The sequence below is a fragment of the Sminthopsis crassicaudata genome, chromosome 6 (assembly GCF_048593235.1).
Source record: "Sminthopsis crassicaudata isolate SCR6 chromosome 6, ASM4859323v1, whole genome shotgun sequence".
Taxonomy (NCBI): Eukaryota; Metazoa; Chordata; class Mammalia; order Dasyuromorphia; family Dasyuridae; genus Sminthopsis; species Sminthopsis crassicaudata.
The window spans coordinates 37,187,415-37,210,716 of record NC_133622.1 but is presented as its reverse complement, the minus strand read 5'-3'; the positions used below and the strand labels follow the sequence as shown (position 1 = coordinate 37,210,716).

Sequence of the window (23,302 nt, the reverse complement as noted above, 5' to 3'; positions counted from 1 at the left end):
TTACTTTAAAAAGAACTGAATACTTCCCCATTTCATCCTCTTATCTTAAAAATTATGTAGAAAGAACACTGAAATAGATTTCTGGAGAACTGGTACTGCTATTTATGTGATCTTGAACAAGTCACTTTAACTCTGTGCCTCAGTTTCTTCAACTGTCAAATAAGGGGATTGGCTTCTGATGTTCTTTCCCAGCTCTAATATTTCTGTGTCATCCCATTGGATAATTGGAAGCTATCCATGGTAACTGGAGAACTGAGAAGTATACAGAGATCGAGATAGAGAGATATAAATTCACTCAACTGCTTTATGTAGATCATTAAGCCATCATCCCTATGCTTTGCATGCAGCTACTTTTTGAGGTTTTTACAGCAGGAAGATAGGTTGGGTTAATTTTTGCTTGTGACAAACTATTTCTACGTTTTCAGTTAAAAGGGGGATGGAAGTGTGTATATGGTTCTGTGGTTCACATGTAGCTGAATAAGTGAAGGCTGGTTTGTGAACATCTACAAGAGAGCTCCATCAGCAATGATTCTTTCCACCTGTAAGTAAGAAATTTTGCCATTTGCTTTCAATAATGTATATTCACTAAGGAATTGATGGGAGTATTTGTCTCGAGTGGTTGACCAATGACATGTCAAGGATAACTTGTGTGTGGGTAATGTGTTGTCAACTGGACCAAAGCAGCCTCTAACCTGTGGACGGTCAGAGCCGAACAGAGCAGACTAGAGACAGAAGTCGGGCATGAAACATAAGTTTAATTTCAAAGTGAGAAAAATGGCTTGCAAGTAAGGAGGGGCACATGGTCTCACCCGTAGTTGGAGGACCTGAGGCAGTGTGGGGAAATCTAATATTTATGCCAATGGTAACATAGTGAGCTATGGCCTTAACAATGAAGGGCAATAGCAACAATGAGCCAATCTGGATTCATGGAAGGAACTTCATGACTGGAACAAGGGTACTGTACTTGTTTGAGCTCAGAGACCACCTGGTGGTATGGTATAGATTCTAAGGAAATATAGTGAGGGTTTTAGGGTCTCCTGACCTTGGGGAGGAGGCTTCTGTTCTACTGTAGTCTGTAGTCCTAAATTTTCTGACTTTGGAAACTCCTTAATCTGATAGCTGCTGGCCTCAGGAAACTCCCACAGATCAAATTCCTGAAAAAATAGTGAAGACCACTCAATTCATTGATGACTGGGAATCTTGTCAAGGGAAATCAAGTTCCAGAGCCATTCCTCGGTTCATTGCTGACTGATGATCTAGTCAGTGATAATCAAATTCCTGAGAAGACCCCTCAATTCATTGCTGACCAATAATCTGGTCAGTGAGAACCAAATTCCGCAGACTACTCCCTAGCCCTTCGGTTGAGCCATAGAACTAGCATATCTATGGTCGAAGCTGGATAAATGTATCACCTTGCCTCTATTTCTCTACTGAAATTCTCTTATTTTCACAGTCTGTTTTTGCAATGGTGTGACAATTACTATTGCCATAAAACTTTGTCCCTTGACTAGGAGATGAGTTTAAGCATGCAAATTCTTTTGAGATACCTCACGATACCAGTCTGGGACCTCAAAACTTTTGGGGTCTTCCTTCCCAACCTCAAAAGCAATACAGTAATTTTATGGAACAATTCTGGGATTTTTCTGTGGCTGAGATCATCCAGAGGGTGAGGGCAAAGCACTGTTGTTAGGTCAAGTGAGGCATAACTTGGTTGCTGGGTATTAGCTCTGGAAAACAGGGTGTCTCCTAATAGTATCTTGACTCTCTCACACACACACACACACACACTCTCTCTCTCTCTCTCTCTCTCTCTCTCTCTCTCTCTCTCTCTCTCTCTCTCTCTCTCTGTATATATATATATATATATATATATATGTATGTTATGAAATTTTAAAAAATCATTTGATTTTAAGGTATTTACTGTTAAGACTTTGGAGGAAAATCACTGGAGCATCCTAAGGTCTTAATGTGGTATATGAAAATACAATCATCCAGAAAAAAATTATTTTTGGAACCACATTTAGTAGAAAGAGGCTTGGAAATAAAGAGACTAATTTCCAATCCTGTTTCAATATGTGACCAGGTATACTTTCTGCTGTTTACTACCCTGTTTTTAAAATTAATTTTATAATTATAACTTTTTATTCACAGTACATATGCATGGGTAATTTTTTACAACATTATCCCTTGCACTCCCTTCTGTTCTGAATTTTCCCCTCCCTCCCTCCACCCCCTCCCCTAGATGGCAGGCATTCCCATACATGTTAAATATGTTATAGTATATCCTAGATACAATATATGTGTGTAGAACTCAATTTCTTATTGCACAGGGAGAATTGGATTCAGAAGGTAAAAGTGACCTGGGATGAAAAACAAAAATGCATGCTGTTTACTACTCTTGTGACTTTGGGGAAACAAGGGCTTCCTGGGAACTCTTTCCTCTTAAGTAAAATAAATGGATTGAACTTTCAGAATCATTAAGTTCTTTCAAAGTTTCAATTCAAATGGCATCTCTTTCTTTATCCTCCCGGCTGACAGTATCTTCTTTCCCCAAAACTACATTGTGTGATTTATAACATTTTACACCCATACACACAAACACACACACACACACACCTATGAGGTAATGCATAAAAACTGGTCCCAGAGCTGGGAAGTTGTTATTATTGAGTCGTTTAGTCTTACCGACTCTTTGTGATCCCGTGGGCCATAGCATATCAGGCCCTTTAATCCTTCACTGTCTCTCAAGGTCTATCCAAGATCATGTTGCTGCCATGACTCTTATCTGTCTCTCTCATCCTCTACAATCCCCTTCTCTTTTTGCTTCAATCTTTCCCAACATTGGAATCTTTTCCAATGAGACCTATATTGTCATTACATGGACAAAGTGTTTCAAGTTCAGCTACAGTATTTGGGCTTCCAGTGAATAGCCTAAATCGATTTCTTTAATTATTGAGTGATTTGATCTCCTTGGTTTCCAAGAGACTCTCTAGCCAGCATCATAATTTGAAAATCTCAATTCTGCAGGGTTCAGCTTTCCTTATATAGTAGAGCACTCTCACAGCCACGAATTGCTACTGGAAAAATTGTGGCTTTAACTATATGGACCTTTGTCAGCTGGGTGATAGTTTCTTAGTTCTCTGTCCAGATTTGCTATAGTTTTCCTTCCAAGGAACAAGTGTTCAATTGTCATCTATGACATACTGGCTGTGTGACTTTAGACCTTTTACTGGTCTAGGTTATTTCCTAAAAAGGTAAGTTGTTGACAAAGAGCAGAGCTACAGTTAGATTGAGTTTCCTCATTCATTAGGTCAATTAAATCATTGGTCTAATCCTTAACAAGATGTCTCCTCTTAAAATGTAAATTCCCTTAGGGCAGGGAGATGATTTTTCTTTCAATTCCCAGAACTTAATGGGATACTTGGTATGTGGTAGGCACTTATTAAAAGCTTGTGTGATGGATAGAAGATTGAAATTCTTCATTCTGTGACCTTGATAGTGAAATATAAGACATAGTGAATTAAAATAATCAGTAAAATATATATATATATATATATATATATATATACACACACACACACACATAATGTTAGACCTGGAACTAGGAAGTTCTCATTTCAAACCTAGCCTCGCATAGTTACTAGCTATGTGCAATAATGTATAATGAGAAACACTATCTCCTAGGATTGTTGTAAGGATAAAATTTTATAACATTTGAAAAAGTCTTTGTAAACCCTAAAATGCTATATAAATGTTAATTTTATTATTACTATTAATAACAAGTATGTTGAGAAATAGATTACTTGTAATGGATATATTTTTAAATAATTGTTTTTTTAATTCTATGGAATATAGAATTGATAAATCATCCACTATCATCTCCACTTTTTGGGGGCTATGATTCTAGAAGGAGAAAAAAAAGTTTTACTTTCATCATGGGTAACACCTAGATATGACTTCATTCTCTTCTGAGTAAAATAAATGTTTGTTCTGTAATAGTACCAAGAAATATTACAGAGAAGTCACTTTTACCACACATGCCTATTTCCCAACACAAATGATGAGTGGTTGGGGCTTTTTTTTTTTTTTTATGTTTAAAGGTAACTAAGAGAAACTTAAGTCATCTATCCCAAACAGGGAGGTAATAAGTTTGAAAAGAACAGAGAACTGATTATAAGGTATGATTGGAGAGACACCGTTTCTTGGCCCCACCAACCCTATATAGTTTTTCCCCTTCCTAGAATCACTTTCTTGGATTTTCTACCTGAGGCTGGGTCTGTTTCAGGTGATTATACTATCTTAGTTGAGAATATTTTCTAACACTCTCATTAGTTCATGAAAAATATAGTTGAGAATATTTTCTAATGCTCTCATGGGTACATGAAAAATAAAATGATCAGATTAATTGTCTTCTTGCTTTCAAGGAAAATGTCCTGGAGATCTGGAAAAAATGACAAGGATTGGGAGTGGGTGGTAGAAACCAATAATCTGGTCTTCCAAAGAGGGAATGTTATTGAGAGAATGGTGAAGGGGATGCTTAAGAAGTGTCAGTGAGAAGCAAAGTATATGTCAGCCCTCATATTAGGAGAGTGGAAGGCATTTCTTCCTTCTCCATGACTTTATTAATTGTAAGGGGGTTGGGCTATAAAATAATCTCTAATATTCCTTCAAAGGTCATTGTAATTTTCATCCAGGAGATAGTGACTTCCTTTTCCAATTTTTAGATTTAGAAAGGAACCTTAGATGTCACAAAGTCCAAGTTTCATTTTATAGATGAAAGTAAATGGCATACTTAATGTTACACGGGCACTTAAAATTTTTTTTTATTAAAGCTTTTTATTTTTCAAAACATATGCATGGATAATCCTTCAACATTAATCCTTGCAAAACCTTGTGTTCCAATCCCCACCCCCCTTCCTCTATCCCCTCACCTAGATGGCAAGTAGGTAAATATTTGTTAAACATGGTAGAAATATATGTTAAATCCAATATATGTGTACATATTTATACAATTATCTCGCTGCACAAGAAAAATCAAATCAAACCAGGAAAAAAATGAGAAAGAAAACAAAATGCAGACAAACAATAGAAAGAGTGAGAATGCTATGTTGTGATCCACACTCAGTTCCCACAATCTCTCACTGAGTGTAGCTGGCTCTCTTTATCACATGACCATTGGAACTAGGCTGAATTATTTTACATGGGCACTTCTTAGTATAGATGGGATTAGAAGTCATTTGCTGAACCAAATATATAATAATGAGCCCAGTATTTCTGGAGCACTGCCTCTTGGGGATATGGTGTTCATGGAAAGAACACCAGCCTAAGTGTCAGAAGTCAAGGGGTCACTAATATGAATTCTGTTTTAGCTATGTGACCTTGGAAAATGACTTTATCTCTAAGTACCTTAATTCCCATACTTTTTCAAGAAGAGTAATTTCCCTTTGATGATAGTAGAAGGTGAAATTTATAGAAGGAAGAGAGATTAGAGAAAACATTTTCAATAAATATTAGGAAGGAGAATAGAGAGAGGGAGGCTGGGAAAAAATGTCTGCTTGCACCGGCTGTTTTTTGTAAAAAAAATGAATTGCCCTTCCGCAAGTACAGAGACAAGAACCTCAGGGCTGGCCACAGAAAAAAGTAGAGCATATTTTAGTAAGAGAAAGTCCTATCAGTGATTTCTTATTCCTTTTTGAAGACTCTCTAAGTTGTCCACAGCCTTTATATAGTTCCCCAATTCCTCAAGGCTCTTCTTACTTAGGGGCCCCATGAACCATCAGACCTGCTCTGTGGTTTGGTAGGTTGCCTTGTTCTTGTTTCTTAAAACTTAGTAGCTTTGTGTTTCATTAATCTATCAGCCTGCTTTCTGCTAGGTGATATAATCTCATATCTGGATTACTGCAATGGCCTGTGGGTTGATCTTCCTCTCACAAATCTTCTCCCCATTCCAGTTCATCTTCTGTCATTAGCTGTCAAAATGATCTTGTGCAGCTCTGATCACATCACATCCATATCAATAAACTTTATCCTGCATCATACCCCCAAATAAACTCTACTGGCTCCCTATCATCTCCAGGGTCAAATGTAAAATCCTCAAAGAACTTGAAAAACTGGTTTCTTTCTTTTTTCCAGGCTTTTTATATCTTATTACTCTTCAGTCTAGGGATACTGATCTTCCTCAAACAACATACTCCATCTCACCACTCCCCCATACCTGGAATATTCTCCATCCTTATTTCTGCTTCTCTGGATTCCTTAAACTCCTAGCCAAAAGTCCATCTCTTACAAGAAGCCTTTCCTGATTTCCCTGAATTCTAGTGCCTTTCCTCTCCTGATTATTTCCAATTTATCCTCTGTGTGTGTGTGTGTGTATGTGTATCTGTTTGTATATATAATTTGTACATAATTGTTTACATGTTGTCTTTGACATTAAACAGAGTTCCTTGAGAGCAAGAACTGTCTCTTGTGTTCTTTTTATCTCTAGTTCTTAGGGCAATTCTTTGCTCATAGTAAGTGCTTAATAAATATTTATTCCTTTGTTGACTGGATAATTTAATGCAAGGGTTGTGCACAGACAGATTTCAAAGGATCCTTGAAACTTGGAGAGGGGAAAAATTATACTTTTATTTTCATTAATCTCTAAATGAAATTCAGTATTTCCTTTGATTGTTTAAAATATTATTCTGAGGAAGAGCCCATTGACTTTTCCAGATAGCTAAAGGAATCCCCGACACAAAAAGATTAAGAACTTTTGCTCTAAACTTTTATTAAGAGTTTGAATGAGGTAACTAAAGAGTTAAATAATTAAACTAAATCACTAATTTATGTACTATATCCCCCTGTAAACATCACACAGGTTTTAGAATTGGAAGAGGCTACAAGCGGTCTTTTAAAGTCAAATCTCTGGCCACTTCAGGCATTTCCTCATCTGAATTACTTGATTTTTGCTATCCATAGACACATTTTTCTTTTAAATAATCTGCAGCAATTAGCACAAGCGTTTTCTCATCTTCATATCTGGTGGTTTCTTCAGATCATCATCCCATTCCCTGAAAGTTCTCAGCTTTTTTGTATTCATAATGTCAGGACTCTCCATTAGTAGAGTTTCTCTTCATGGTCCATGGTCTTTGGAGGATGGTTTTTCCATTAAACTACTTCCTTCCCCATATACCTTTGCTTTACCATCATGCAACCAGATTATGTGTAACTACTGAACCAATATAAATATTAGAAAATGTTTCTTCCTATCAGAAAATCTTCATATGTTAACACAAAACAGTGGAATCAACCGAGAAGCCGATTTAATTTAAAATTAATTTAATTATTGCTGAAACCCCCTTAAGTTTAATTCTTTTAAAATGTCCCACCTTATAAAAATCCTAAAATTTCAGTTGACGTGACCAGATTAGGGTAGAAAAAATTTTAGCTGTGGAATTGATAATATTATCAATAATAAAATTAAAAATAAATATAAATTTTGAAAGAAAATTTAGAGCCTCAGCTGGGGAACCAGAATGACAGAAGCTAATGTAACTATTAGGATACGGGAAACTGAGCCCAGATGGCCAAGCCTGCTTCCAGGAGTGACAGGGTTTCAGATAATGCAAGTATAAAGTCTGGAAAGTCTGCAGTCCCTTCTTGCTGTCCTCTGCCTCCCTCTAGTGATGACAAAGACCTAAAGCAGCCCCCTTTGGATGTAGAAGGAAAGTCCTTGGGATTCACCTTCTGGAGATGAGAAAGGATGGAGAGGGCCTTTACAAAGCTTGGAAGGCCTTCTGGGGGAAGAAAACAAATGTTAAGCAAAATGAGATGGGCTGTCTCGCCTTTCACCTCTCTCGCCTCAGACTTACTGGCCAAATCTCTAAGGCTCAGAGAGATTGCAGCAGGATGGATTTCCCTTTTCCTGGTTTGCCAAGACAAAGAGCACAATGGGCGGTGTTTGTTGGAGGATGAGGAGGAGGGCAGCAGGGATTCAGGGCAGGCAGAGGTTAAGCGGGCTCCCATCTTGTAGCAAGGCAAGAGGATGGACTGATAAATAGTCACCTCTCTCCCTGCTGGGTTTTCATCTTCCTTAGGGACGTTACAGAGCTTTGGCCAAAGCCCAAGTGTTTTTTAAAAAAATACATAACAGAAATAAATGAGCTTTCTGTGAATGTTAAACTGTCAGATGTGTTTGAGTAATACTCTCCTTTAATGTCCTATATATAGAAGCAAGATTTTTATTATTCCTGCTAATGGAAAATAGGATGGCAATGGCATTAGAAATTGAAAATCGCAGGTTAATGTAGGGGAATGATAGCTGTCTCAGTGAATTTGAAGGACTTATGTTTTTAAAAAGTCCTCGCCTTTTTGTGATAGTAAAGAACTGGAAACAAAATGGGCACTCATCGAACTGTAGGAAAGGAATATAATAGGATACTTGTTTGATAAGAAATTACAAATGTGGAGAATTGAAAAACATACAGAAGATTTCTATGAATTGATATAAATTAAAGAAAGCAGAAGCAGGAGAAATATCTTCATAGTGACTATGATGATATTAGAATTTAAATCCTACCCTATGTCTAACTTTTTTTTAGCCAAAGAACTGGTCATCAAACATACTTTTCTCCTCCTAGTAAGGGATGGTAGACTATAAGTATACATTGTTGCATATAGTGTCATTCAAAGCCTTCATTTTAGTTTACTTTAACTCTTTTTCTTCCTCATAAAAGAGTAATAACATTAATATAAAAACAAGGTATCATACGACACACTTCTCAGATTGGCTAAGAAGACAGGAAAAGATAATGATGAATGTTGGAGGGGGTATAGGAAAACTGGGACACTGATACATTGTTGGTGGAACTGTGAACAAATCTATCCATTCTGGAGAGCAATTGGGAACTATGCCCAAAGAGCTTTAAAACTGTGCACACCCTTTGATCCAGCAGTGTTTCTACTGGGCTTATATCCCAAAGAAATTTAAAATAGGGAAAGGGACCCACATGTGCAAAAATGTTTGTGGCAGCCCTTTCTAGCAAGAAACTGGAAACTGAGTGGATGCCCATCAATTGGAAAATGGCTGAATAAGTTGTGGTACATGAATATTATGGAATATTATTGTTCTATAAAAAAAAGACCAGCAGGATAATTTCAGAGAGACCTGGAGAGACTTACATGAACTTATACTAAGTGAAGTGAGCAGAACCAGGAGATCATTATACATGACAACAGCAATTCTATTGGACGTGGCTCTCTTCAACAATGAGATGATTCAGACTTGTTCCAATGGTTTAGTGATGAAGAGAGACATCTACATCCAAAGAGGGCCATGGGAACTGAGTGTGGATCATAACATAACATTTTCACTCTTTTTGTTGTTGTTTACTTGCATTTTATTTTTTCTCATTTTTTCCTTTTGATTTGATTTTTCTTGAGCAGCAAGATAATTGTATAACGATGTATGTATATATTGGATTTAACATATATTTCTACCATATTTAACATATACTGGACTACTTGCCATCTAGGGGAGAGAATGAGGGAAGAGGGGAATTGGAAAAGAAAGTTTTCTGAGGGTTAATGTTGAAAAATTATCCATGCATGTGTTTTGAAGATAAAAAGCTTTAAAAAAAACCCCAAGGTATCAATAAAACATTTTTAAATGGATGTGCCATGTCTCAGTGATTAACTTCAAATAAAATGATGCTTCCTTGTGTAATCCTGCATGAGAAAGATCCAGAAAGATATGCTCCTTCTAAGCTTTACTCTGCCCTTAGCTCTCAATCTATTTCAGCATCCCTCTTTGGAGGTTCCATCCCTTCTCAGCCTATAAATCCTCAGCAAAAACTATTTTGGTTCAATGGCATTTGCTTTTCACTCAAAGGTTAGACGATGAAATCAGTAATTAATAATAATAATAATAATATTTATATAACACCATATACCAAGTACTTCACAATTATCTCATTTTATCCTGTGAGCTATTATTATCTCCATTTCAAAGATGAGATAATTGAGGCAAACAGGGATTAAGTGACTTGGTCAGATTCACACAGCTAATGGGTATTTGAGGTTGGATTTGAACTCAGATCTTTTGGACTCCATTCCGGGGTTCAATTCACTGCTCCCCGAGTAAGTCCTTTGTTTTCAAAGGCCAACTCCTAGAGTGCAGGCTGTGGGGAAGCATAGATATCAAGAGGGAGGAAGAAAGCAGTATTGACAAAGGAGCTTATTATTTACTCTTCTTAATTGCGTTCAGGATCTTTGTACCAGTTCCAGGGTGAGATTTGTACTTGTACATTGGGGTGATTTCAGGGGTGATGGTGAAGATCCACCTGGTCTGTCTGAATTCCCAGGTCCTTAGATCTTTTAGAAGGCACAGAGTTCTGACCAGAAAAACACTTTCAACCCTAATACTAGTTATTCTAGAGCGCTTATGATGGAGTGAGAGAGCTTTTCTTTACAGCTTTTTAATAATGCCAAAAAGGGAGAGGTTGAGAGGACAGTTGATAAAAGGTTTTTTTGTTTTGTTTTGTTTTGTTTTTTCTGAGCAGAAGAGGGGTAGGTTGGAAAGGCTGCAGTGAGCCAAAGGAAAAACTGGCACTTCTTCTTATTGCTTATATAAACTCATATGGCTTAGGGTCTAGCCCTATGCTAACTTGTGTAATAACCATAGGAGAACTGCCTGTCCTATTTCTCTTGAGTACATTTTGATCTCTCCCCAGTTAGAGGGTGAGCGCCTTGAAAGAAGCTTTATACATCTATACCTGGAAGAATCCTTAGAGGTAATCTAGTTCAACCTCTGTTTTGCAGATAGGGAAACAGATCTTCAAAGATATATTTGGGTCCAGTATTTTTCCATTGTACCATTTTGTTTTTGTTTTTGATAATCACAATCATGTCTCTCCTTTAACATATATTCCAGACATTTTTACACTTTTACATTGCTATTTACCTTCTGGACACCTGTAGGTCTGGAAACTAATCTCTGCTATTGCCTGAAGTTTGGCTTTCTTATTTCAGAGAATAGATTTTTTTTTCCTGTGAAATGGGAGTTTAAAGAAAGACATGAAAATTTCAAATCACCTTTGCATTTTATTTTTTTCTCACTTAATTTTTTTGCTGTTTGATTTGATTTTTCTTGGAATACATATATGTACATACATACAATACAAATTTGTAAAAAGATGTATGCATATATTGGATTTAACATATATTTCTACCATTGGACTATTTGCCCTCTTCGGGAAGGAGTGAGAGAAGGAAGGGAATTAGAACACAAGGTTTTGCAAATTTGTTTACTACAAATAGTTTTGTCTGGAAACACATAATTCTTGAATTGTGCTATACGTTTATGTGTGTATTTGTATATGTGTATGCATATCTGGTGTGTATGTATGTACATTTGTGTGTGTGTGTGTATGTGTATGTGTGTGTTTAAGTTCACACAAGGGCCATGGTCTGTTTCTGTGTAAAATCAGCACTGATATAACAACTGCCCACACCCCTTCACACATCTTAGGGAAATTTTTCATAGGATGGATCTTTGTGCTAACTGCTCAGAACAAAAGTGGCCTCTTCCTCTTTGGACTACAAAAGACTTCTGATCTCCAGCCACCCCTTCCCCTTCCTTCTCACTTCTAACCGACCCCATCTTCACCTGCAGCCTCTTAGAAATGCCCTCTGAAGCTTCCATTACCCCTGAGATACAATTGATCAATAGGTATTTTATTAAAGATCTGCTCCCTGTCGGGTTTGGAATAGGAATATAAAAGGGAGGTTGGCCCTACTCTCAGAAAGACCTGCCTATTAGATGTATTGATCATGTGATTCTGGGCAAGGTATTTCCTTGCTCTCTAAAGGAATAACCTTCAGAACAGTTGATCTGCTACACAGGAAGCAATTAATAAAGGTTTATCAGTTAAATGATTGATTGGGAGAGGGAAGGGTACTTCCTTACCTTGAATAACAACCATACATACAAAAAAAATTAAAAATAGTTCCTTCTCAATCTGTTTTCCGTTATTTCCTATTAAGTGACTTCATGCACTTTCTGTTCAAGTCAAACTTCTCTGCTAGCTATTTTCTATAAACAATAGATGATCTCTTGCCATTTCTTTTGTCTAGAACTCCCCTCTGTCTCTTGAAATCACTGGCTTCTTTCATGAACTAACACTGGTGTCACACTTCTGACAATGTCTTAATATCTCATCTTCTTCTTTCCAACTCCACAAGTTAACCTTCTCTCCCCCTTGAAATATGAAAACTTCTAATTTACTTTTCTGGAGCAAGGAAGACCTGAGTTCCAATCCTGTGTCAGACACTTTAGCTGCGTGACCCTGCAAAAGTCACCTATTCTGTTATAGCCTCAATTTCATCTGTAAGATGGGAATATTAATAACAGCTGCCATATAACCTTTGACTGTATGGATCATAGCAAAATGTGGCAAGTCCTCAAAGAGATGAGAGTACCAGATTTGTCTCTTGAGGAACCAGTATGGGGGCCAAAAAGTAACAAATCTGAACACAGAACTGATTGGTTTGAGATCAGAAAAGGAATACAATAAAGCTGTGTGTATTTAACTTATAGGCAGAGTACATCATGTGAAATGCAAGGCTGGTTGAATCAAAAGCCAGAAGTAATGTTGCTTTGGGAAATAGTAACAGTTTCGGGAATGCAGATGATACTACTCTTATGGCAGCAAGTAAGGAAGAATTAAGAAGACTCTTGATGAGGGTGAAAAAGGAAAAGTATGAAAGTTGACTTGAAGATTAACATAAAAAAGCTAAGATCTTGGCAACTGATCCCACTATTTTCTGGCAAACAGAGGGAGAAGAAATAGAAGCAGCATCAGATTTTACATTTTTGTGCTCAAAGGTCACTGCAGATAGCAACTGCAGTCAGGAAATTAAGAGGCTTGATCCTTGCAGAGAAAGCTATAGCAAATCTGGACAGCTTACTTAAAAGCAGGGATCTGACACTGCTGACAAAGGTCTGGATGGTCAAAGCTATAGTTTTTCCAATAGAAATATATGACTATGAGAGTTAGATTATCAGGAAAGCTGAGCACTAGATATGCTTTCAAATTATGGTATTGGAGAAGACTTTTGAGAGTCACTTGGTCAACAAGGAGATAAAATCCTTCAATACTTAAATAAATTATTTCAGATTATTCACAGGAAAGTCAAATATTAAAACTTAAATACTTTTACCACATAATGAGAAAATGGGGCTCATGGGAAAAGGCCCTATTGTTGGGAAAAATTGAAGGCAAAAGGAAAAGGGGATGGCAGAGGATGAGAAGGGCAGATGGAGTCATGGAAACAATGAGCATGAACTTGGACAGACTTTGGAGACAGTGGATGATGGAAAGGCCTGGTGTGTTATGGGCACGATGAGCTAAACACAATTGAAAGATTGAACAAGAACAATACAGAGTTCTTATGAGAATCCAATGATGTATGCAAAATACTTGGCAAATTCTAAGATATTGTATAAATACCAACTGTTATTACTTAGTTGGTTATTTATCTCCCCTTCTCCATCATTGATTTGTAATCTCCTTAAGGGCAGGGACTATTTAATTTTTTATCTTTATATACCTGAAATCCTAGCACAATGCCCCCCATGTCGTTGAAACTTCTAAATATTTATTAAATTAACGCTCCTGCCTCAGTTTTTCTTCAATGTCCACACTCAGGCTAAAGAGGTGTTGCTATTGAAGGCCTGCTGTTAAGCCTTCTGAACTTTACTTTTTACCTGAATCTGTGATTTCATGGAGAATGACAATTCCTTTGAAACATAAAACCTTAGTAAGTTATCTGAGACCTTTAAATATTCTTTGATATATCTTTATTCAAATGATATTCATAGATGTTAGTTAACAATTAGCATGATAAAAGAAAAAAGAATTAGTACGATAATAATAATAGCTAACTAATGTTTATAAATGTGCCAGATATTGTGCTAAATGCTTTACAATTATTGTCATTTGATTCACATAACCCATCCTGGAGAAAGATGCTATTATTTTCCTCATTTTACAGGTAAAGAAACTGAGACAAACAAAAGTTAAGTGTCTTGCCCAGGTTCACACAGCTAATAAGTGTCCAAGGCCACATCTGAACTCAGAACCAAAGTTGCAACTAGGGCTGTGGATAGAGAACCCGGCCTGGAGCTGGGAAGACTCATCTTCCTGAGTAAGCTAGCAAAAATGATTGAGATGAGATTTGAATCCAAGTCTTGCTAACTCTAATTCTAAGGCCCTAGGTGCTACCATGTTGCTTCTGTTATAATTTTTCCTAATTGTTCTAATGTTTAATTAGATAAAAGAGTGCAATGGAGATTTACTATCAGCAAGCTAAAGGAAATATGTAAACCAAACTGAGGGGGTGGGAGTCTTGAGAAAGGAAACCACATTAACCAGGGTGTCATACAACCCACTTTTTCTAATTTAGGCCCAAATTTCCTATTACCACAAGTGACAAAGTGAATAAGCCTTGTCATTTGTTGGACATATATAATTCAAAGATATTCTTCTTAGACATAATTATTGTCAATCCCCTAAGGAATTCTCTGTCTATTGAAATTAGTTTTATCCATCTAATATCTGGTTGTTGGTTGTCATTTTTTTAATAGCTGAAAATGTTCTGTCTTTCAGATAATACCATCCAGTCAATTTTCTGTTGCTGTTGCTCGGTTCAGAAGAGGTAAATTAACTTTAAGATGTAGTTTTTCACTAACTTTATAAAGTGCTATTATTCATTAATTAATATTTTCTGACCACCCAAATAATACAATCTAATCTACTAGCCTTGTTTTCTCTATCCCCCCTTTTTGAAAGATTATTTCTTTTTTTAAAAATAATATCTACATATAAAATTTATTGAAAATAGTTTCCATTTTTCTACTTACTGGTACATTTTTAGTATATTTGTGCGGATATCTTTGTATATTCATTTGACACATTTTTATTCATCAGCACCAGACAAGTGAGAACACAAATGAATCTGAACAATGATGGAAACTCAAGTGAAGAATACAAGTGGTACTCAAAGCCGCTGCTGTATGTCTCTACTCATAAGAACAGAGTGAGTAGGTAACCATTTGTTTTGGGAAGAATATCAGTGAAAAGGTTTGTTTTTCAAATTTCCCCTCTAAAATAAAGGAGAAAAAACAAGGAAATTTGTTTGAAATAATCCACTATGCTTTTATTCAGAATTTAGAATTTGAAAATTAGGAATTTGAAGGGAGCAGGACAACATCATATCTGATAAGGCTTTTTTTGCTCAATATAAGATTTTATTTCAGTGATGAGAAAAAAAAAGTTTCCTATGGAAATGTGATGAGCCCAAATGCAAGTATATGAGTGAAAGTTGATAGCTGGCTTTCATTTTGCAGGAGGTAAAAACAGAAAAAAATCTCCATAAATCAGAGCAAGATTTGAAAAATTGTAAAGATTTTTTACTTAAAATAACCATTGTGATATTGACAGAGAATCCATGGTCTTTTCATCAATATTCACCGTGTATAAATAATATGTGGTATGGAATGGGGTGGGGACAGGAATAAGTACTATACATGTGATGGCACTGATAAGGAAACTCCTTCTACTGAAAATTTTAGCCAAAACTCTTATATGGCTTATGCTTACATTCACCTGGATGATAGAACTGTGAATCTCGAGGGGCATGGACCTCAGAGTTCAAACTATAAAGAAGGATATATAATAATAATCACCACTAGAATTATATAGCCTGGTAGCAAGAATACTAGGCATGGAGTCAGGAAGAGCTGAAATCAAATTTTATGCATTGATAATCTATGTGATTCTCGACAAGTTACTTTTATGTCCCCGGTTCCATACAAAATCACTGGGCATAGTGGATGTTGCATCTGTGATTGGTGGAAGGAGTCCCTATAACAGGGGTTACCGACTCTGACAAAATCAGAGATTGAGTGATAAAATATATCCAAATATCATTCCTTTGGTTTTATTTTCTACAGTCAAACAGGGAACATGTTCAGCTATCCAAAAGAAGACCCTTGCCACCCCTTCCACAAGGGGAAGGTCATGGAGAGAAGATCCGAGTGATAGCTCTCTATGACTTCCTTCCCAGGGAATCCTGCAATTTAGCATTAAAGAGAGCAGAAGAGTACTTGGTACTAGAGAAGCACAACCCTCATTGGTGGAGGGCAAGAGATCAATCGGGGTAAGATGAGCGTCTAGTTTCAAGCTTGTCTAGTCATTTGCCATATATTTATTTATTTATATATATATATATATATATATATATATATATATATATATATATATATATATATATATATATATATATATATATACATATTTTTGTATATGTATATATACACATATTTATATATGTACACATACACACACACACACACACACACACATATATATGAAACAGTGATATAGAGAAATCTTGTTTATTGACTCTGTCTCTCATGCATTTCTTCCCTCCAATTGTCAAGGAAACTTCCTGTCCAATGAAAACTAACTAGTTTTACACAGCAGCTAAAAACAGCTGGCCTTTCCCAGTGTATCTTTTATCACCAAACTGAATCATCCATCTCTGGAGAAATGTGTAGACTTGAGTACATCATCTTCCTCATTTCTGGAAATTCTCTAACAAATGAATTCATGGCTGTTTTAACTAGAAACCTCAATCTTTCCCTCTCAGATTGATTTCTTATTTGTTTGTGTATTTACCTACTTTTGACTAGGTAAGAAAGACCATTCTTTTCCTCATTTCCTTCTTACCTAGATTTATCAACATGGGTATTGCGTCAGTCAAAGTGAGACCTGTTGAAAAATCTTAGCTTAAAAAAGTCACTGCATCCAGGGCCATCTCCAGGTGTCCTGTTCTATATCTGGCCACTGGACCCAGATGGCTCTGGAGGGGAAAGTGAGGGAGGTAACGTTGCACAGCCCTCCCCTCACTTAAATCCAGCTCACTTGCTTAGTATGGCATCATCTTCCTGATGTCATGGTTGTCTTTGAGAACAAAGAACTAACAAAAAACAACGTGCCATGTTATGAATGTAGCTCTGATTAAAAGTAGGCCTTCTAAGCTTTCACTCTTCACATGGAATAGCCCCAAGAGCTTAATTCTCAAGTTTATTGCAGGCTTGTTGGGTTGCACAGTAACACCATCAAAGAGATATAGAATGATCTTCAGGTCAGTTTTATCCCAAAGTGTCAAGGATGTGAAATTTTTCCTTAAATCTTCAGCTTTAATATTATAGGATCCTTATCTTATAGGCATCTGAGGCCTTAATAAATACCTGTCAACTGATTGGTGAGGTTTTTTTTGTTTTGTTTTGTTTTTGGGGGTTTTTTGGTTATAAGATTTTAAATTGAAAAGGAACTTAGAGGTCATCTAGTTTATTCCTGTCTTTTACAGATGGTGAAAAAGAGGGTTAATGATTTGATTACTTGGATATTGTTACAGAAAAAAATTCCACTCTAGGTTTTCTGACTAAATTTATTAATATTTCCATACCAGCTTGGTATAACTCCCAGAGTTATCTATAAGCAATAATAATAATAATATCCTCTTTACATGACAAGGTGAAGAACATAATTATCAGATGGCACATAAATATGAGAGGTAGCATGGTGGTCATGAAAATACATTGATTTGAAAGCAAAGAGTCTTGCTTTGACTCCCAGCTCAGATATTTGCTACATAAGTGACTTAGACAAGATACTTTATCTCTCAGGGTCTCAATTTTCTTATGTGTAAAGGGAAAGAATTGAATTTAGATAACCTCTAAGGTTTCTTTCAATTCTAAGTTATGTGATTATTTTGTTAATATTATTATAACTTTGTTCATTATTATAAATGCATACTCACACAAACATTGTCTTTTGTTATTTTTGTTTTAGGAAAGAAGGATTAATCCCTAGCAATTATGTGACAGAATACAAGTTGACCAATTTAGAAATATATGAGTAAGTATTCTTTCAAAATACAATTTTTAATCCATTCATAAAACTTGAGTAAAGTTCAGCAGTTATTAGGTATGAGTAGAACAATTGGTTGAGGTTTTTGTTTTTGAAAAAGGAAGTAATACCTTGAATAGTTTTAGTAATCAGGTAAATTTCTTATCAGAAATCTTTCTCAGTGTTGAATTAGAAATGTGATTTTCAGATTGTTGTTGTTGTTTTTAAGATAGGCTTTTAGTGGAACCACTTTTGTTGTCGAAGAGATAGGTTGTTTTTTTTTTTTTTAAATACTCATCTTAATTTGCCATTTGCCCTAAGATTAAAATTTATCTTTAAGAAATAGAAACTAAGACTTTACAAATTTGAAGTGCTATGTAAACTTTATAATACTTTATAGATATTCTACTATTTATAATACTTTGTACTCTATAATTTTTCAACTTATCTTCTTTTTAACTATTTAAATAATGAATAGAGTAAAGAAAATATTAGGCAAAATACATTTAAAAATGGAATGCGGAATATTTGAATTAATGGTAAGTTGAACAAAATTTACTCCCCAGTGGAAAATGTATTTTTTAGGTAAAGCCAAACCAAGACTTATTTCTGTAGAATAGAAGAATTAAGCAAATGCATATCAGAATCCTTATTATATTTTAGAGCTTAAAGTAGTCTTAGAGATCTAGTTTAGATTCTTGGCATTCTAGCCCTATGAAACCCTTCTCAAAATCATGCTATTAAATGCATAAAATAAAATATGTAGAATTGCAAAGAAAAGCAATTATAGTGAAAGATGGTTGCCAAAATATTTTTAAAAACCAGTTCATAGAGCTCATGTTAAGAACTCCTAATTCTAGTCCAAGCACATTTTGTCAGGGGACATCCATGTAGGACTTTGGAAGGTGGGAGGCACTTAGGAGTTTTTAATGTAACTGACAAGAGCCATATAAATGGGTGAGAGGTGCTGGGACATTATGCATGAAGTACTCAAGCGACCATGATGGATCACAGTAATGTTCAGGAAAATAGCTCTGGAAGACCTCAGAACTCTGATCAATGCAGCAATCAATTATGGCTTCAGAAAGCAAATGGTGAAGAACATTCTCCAGTTCTTGTCTGAAAAGTTAGTGGAATATAGGTGTGAAATGAGGCACATGTCTTCTGACATGGCCAATGCATTGATTTGTTTGCTTTAACTATACGTCTTTGTTTTAAGTTCTTTGGGAAGTGGAAATTCTCAATTGGAAAGTGAGACAGGCAGAGAGAGAGAGAGAGAGAGAGAGAGAGAGAGAGAGAGAGAGAGAGAGAGAGAGAGAGAGAGAGAGAGAGAGAGACAGAGACAGAGACAGAGAGAGAGAGAGACAGAGACAGAGAGAGAGAGAGAGAGAGAGAGAGAGAGAGAGAGAGAGAGAGAGAGAGAGAGAGAGAGAGAGAGAGAGAGAGACTGAGACAGAAAGGAGAGAGACAAAGACAGAGAAAGGAGAGAAAGAATATATTGGTAAAACATTTAAACCCAAAGTATCTTGCCTAAGACACTTATCAGCTGTAACTTTTTGGTGCCCAGCATTGTGCTAATCACTTTACTTCTATTTGTCTCAGTCTCCTCATCTGTAAAATGAGGACAAATATAGCAATAATAGGATTGGTGGTGTGAGGATTAAATGACATAATATTTGTAACGTACTTTGTAAACTTCAAAGTGTCATATAAATATTGAATTATTATTGTAAATATGTGAATTATGATTGTTTTCTGCTCTAGAATTGAATTTAGATGATTAGACCTGGTACATTTTTAGCATACATCATTAGCTATTAGAATATATACATATTATATGATCCTAAACTAACTTAGTCCAACAACTTTGAATTTTATTTTCAGGGAGTAGTCAACAAAGTAGTCATGCCGTTTTCTATGAACATCTCTGATTTCTTTTTTTTAAAATTCTCCTTTTCTTCAGAGATCCTAATACTTGGAGTGTGCCCAACACAAATGGCATCATACTTCAGTTCTTGAAAAATCCATTATTTCATCAGTGTAATTATAGCCACCTTAGTGTGAATCATGGCTCCTTCATCTACGGTAGTGGACAGTTGTATGTTTTGCTGTCGCTGACTTCTTGGTGATGAACCTCCAGACACTTCTCAGACCATGCATGATGGGCTTCCTTCAACTCCATATTTGGAGCCTTTCAGGAGGCTCTGGTCAGAGCTCTTTTAGAGCCCTGGGGCTATCTCCTTACCTGAATGAGTTCTCAGAGAATCACTTTAATGGAGACATAGTACTATAGAATTGCTAAAATTATATTGGAAATTAAGTTCCCAAGCATCATAATTATTTCATTCATTGTATTAAAAATGGAATTCAGCATTTTGAAGAGACAACACTTATCAGTATGCAAGGAGGTTCAAAGAATCTTGAGAGAAGGGACTATGTACATTTTGTTGTTTTTAATCATCCCCATTACAGAACATACGTAGTACGTTACACAGAAGGAAGGAAGAGGGATTATACCTGTCATTTAATTGGTATAGGAAATTCCCTGTTGAAGAGACTTTCTACCAATGAAAGTCAGCACTTGCTCTGCAACCTTACATAAAAAAGATACTTAATAAATATCTAAAGAAAGGGGAGAAAAGTCTGATTGATGCCAGATTATTGAGGGTCTTGAATATCAAGCTAGGAAATTTGTCATTTTTTTTGGTTGCTGTTGTTGGGTTTTTTTTTTTTTTTCTTGTTTGTTTTTGTTTTTGTTTTGTTTTGTTTTTTGAGTAGGTAATGGGGAGCCACTGAAGATTTTAAGCAGGGGCTAATATTGTTTACATGGTCATAAAGAAGATTGTTTTCTTTTTGTCTGCTTGTCTATTCTTTGGGCTCATAATTGTCATACCTTATGATGTTTTCCCATGTATGCACTCACAAAAAGGCATAATTTGTTTAGGCTTTCTTTTGAAGGCTAAAGCTGTTTTTTTTTTTTAATGTTTGAATTATTTGGTTTGAGGGTAAGTTTGAAAGAGGCGGTATCTTAGAGAATTTAACAGAGCAGCATATAAAGGTGTTTTTGAGCAGCTCTTGGTGGAAAAAGGGAAAACTGGAATTTTTCACTTTAGCTTAGATTAAGCATAAGAAAATATATGCCTAAGATCCCAGCTTCTTGTACTCTATCATGTCATTTAAACTATTAAACAAATCCCCTGTATCTCAGAAAGTTGAATTGGAAGTATGAAAGAGTTAGTTATATACTTGAGTTGTATTTATCTGTCCTGTGTTTATAATAAAACTAATCTAAACTTAAAAAAGAATGAATGAATTTCTGAATAAGGACACCACTTTAAATGGTCATGAAAAGTAGCCCTTAAAACTAAAGGGAAAAGTGTGGTGGTGTGTGTGTGTGTGTGTGTGTGTGTGTGTGTGTGTGTGTGTGTGTGTTTTAAAATAAAGCATTCATGATATTAGAATGGTAATTGATATTTCATAAAATTATAGGTGGTATCACAAAAATGTCACTAGGAATCAGGCAGAAGATCTATTGAGACAAGAGGTAAGTCAATTAAACTGTGAGTGAATCTGTGGATAGGAACAAAAATTTCCAAGACACTATTGTAAGCATTTTTACTAATCAAAAAGGCCTATTTGTTATTTCTTTTCTTCATTTCTCTCAGTGCAAATTCACTTCACTTTATGTCAGTATTTATGAAAAGTTGCAAACAAATGTTTTTATGTTAGATAATGTTTTCAATCAAATAATAACTTGCATCATGGTATCAGAGTTGTATTCCCAAATGAATAATTTTTAACACACTTTCCTTCCCTCCCTCCTTGCCTCATTCCCTTTATTCCTCCCTCCCTCCCTTCCTATAATTGTAAACTCCTCCAGAATAGGGTCAATGCTATATTTATATTTCCAATATCATTATAGTGACTTAAGCAGAGCAAGTACTGAATATACTTTTGAAAACAATAAAAAATAATTCAATTATAAAGTCATGTCAAGGGGCAGCTAGGTGGCACAGTGGATAGACCACCAGCCTTGAATTCAGGAAGACCTCAGTTCAAATCTGGTCTCAGACACTTAACACTTCCTAGCTATGTGACCCTGGGCAAGTCACTTAACCCCAGCCTCCAAAAAAAAAAAGTCATGTCAAAAAGCTTTCTGTTTTTAAAAACATCTCAGCTCTATAGGCTTAATTCTTCCACATATAAAGCTTTGCTAAATGGACAATCAAATCACATGATCTTCCCCCTGACTCATTAAAAATCTGTGTTTGAGGCAGCTAAGTGGCGCAGTGGAGGACCTGAGTTCAAATCTAGCCTCAGACACTTAACACTTCCTAACTATGTGATTTTGGGCAAGTCACTTAACCCCATTTACCTCAGGGGGGAAAAAAATCGAGGTGTTAAGATTCAGACCATTGTTATTTCCTGTATTTTGGGAAATATTTATTGATTTCATGGGATTAATGTCTAAAATTTTGTTTTGGTCTTAAAGTTGGAGAGTGAGTGACATCAATTCATTCATTTATCAAATGCTCACTACAGAATATCAGTGCTGTTATTCTTAATAGGACAAGGACAAAACTATAACTTAAAATATATCAACCATAGATGCCAATTGAAGTCTTAATGAAAAGCACTGATTTCTAATTATGTAAAAACCTTGTTTAAATTAAGTAACTTTGACTTAGTTGTTTGAAAATAAAGATAAACTGAGGCACAAAGTTCCAAATATGTCCAATTTATTGATAAGACAAATAATTACCAATAAAATGGATTTCTCAACTCTTTCAGCCAAAAAGGCTACAAGGTAAGGTTTACTAGCTTCACATAGTGAAATATAAAAGAAGAACAGGGAGCATCATAGACAGAAAATAGTATGACTAGGGACAAAATCTGAAATATGATTGGCCTGACATTTCAGGCTAGCAACACCTGTCTTTCCATCCTGTTATCAGAAAAAGTTGAGTTATAGAATACATCTGCTTGTTGGTTGGGCAAAAATAACAGACTTCTTGGTGTCCATCTGCATTCTGTAAGGCTTGTTAGTAAGATAACAGATCTCCCCTAATTGTACAAGGCTACAGAGAGATAATGCACTTCTTTTGGATAAGGTGATTTATAGGCAACTGAATTTTAAAGTAACTCAGAGATGAAAAAATGAACTTCTGCTCTCATAAACTTCCGAATTGAACTCAGAGACTAAGCAACTACAAAATAATCGGTTACAGAATGAAATAAGATATATAAAATCCAATATTTGATTTTCTCAGCTACCAGAGAAGTAGAAATAGTACCATGGAATACTTGAGATGGCCTTTAAGTTGGACCCAATGATCATTGTTTAAATT

The 23,302-nt window shown here is 35.7% G+C and overlaps 1 protein-coding gene across 1 annotated transcript in view; it reads left to right on the top strand.

Moving 5' to 3' along the window:
* The first annotated feature begins 371 nt into the window (after positions 1-371).
* The window catches only part of TXK (TXK tyrosine kinase), a 49,971-nt gene continuing 27,040 nt past the window's right edge, over positions 372-23,302 (top strand). Inside the window, exons 1-6 of the mRNA XM_074273666.1 lie at positions 372-541; positions 14,646-14,694; positions 14,967-15,075; positions 15,992-16,197; positions 17,898-17,963; positions 21,444-21,498. Coding sequence (XP_074129767.1) covers positions 526-541; positions 14,646-14,694; positions 14,967-15,075; positions 15,992-16,197; positions 17,898-17,963; positions 21,444-21,498 — 501 coding nt within the window. The 5' untranslated portion in view covers positions 372-525. The remainder of the gene's footprint in view (positions 542-14,645; positions 14,695-14,966; positions 15,076-15,991; positions 16,198-17,897; positions 17,964-21,443; positions 21,499-23,302) is intronic.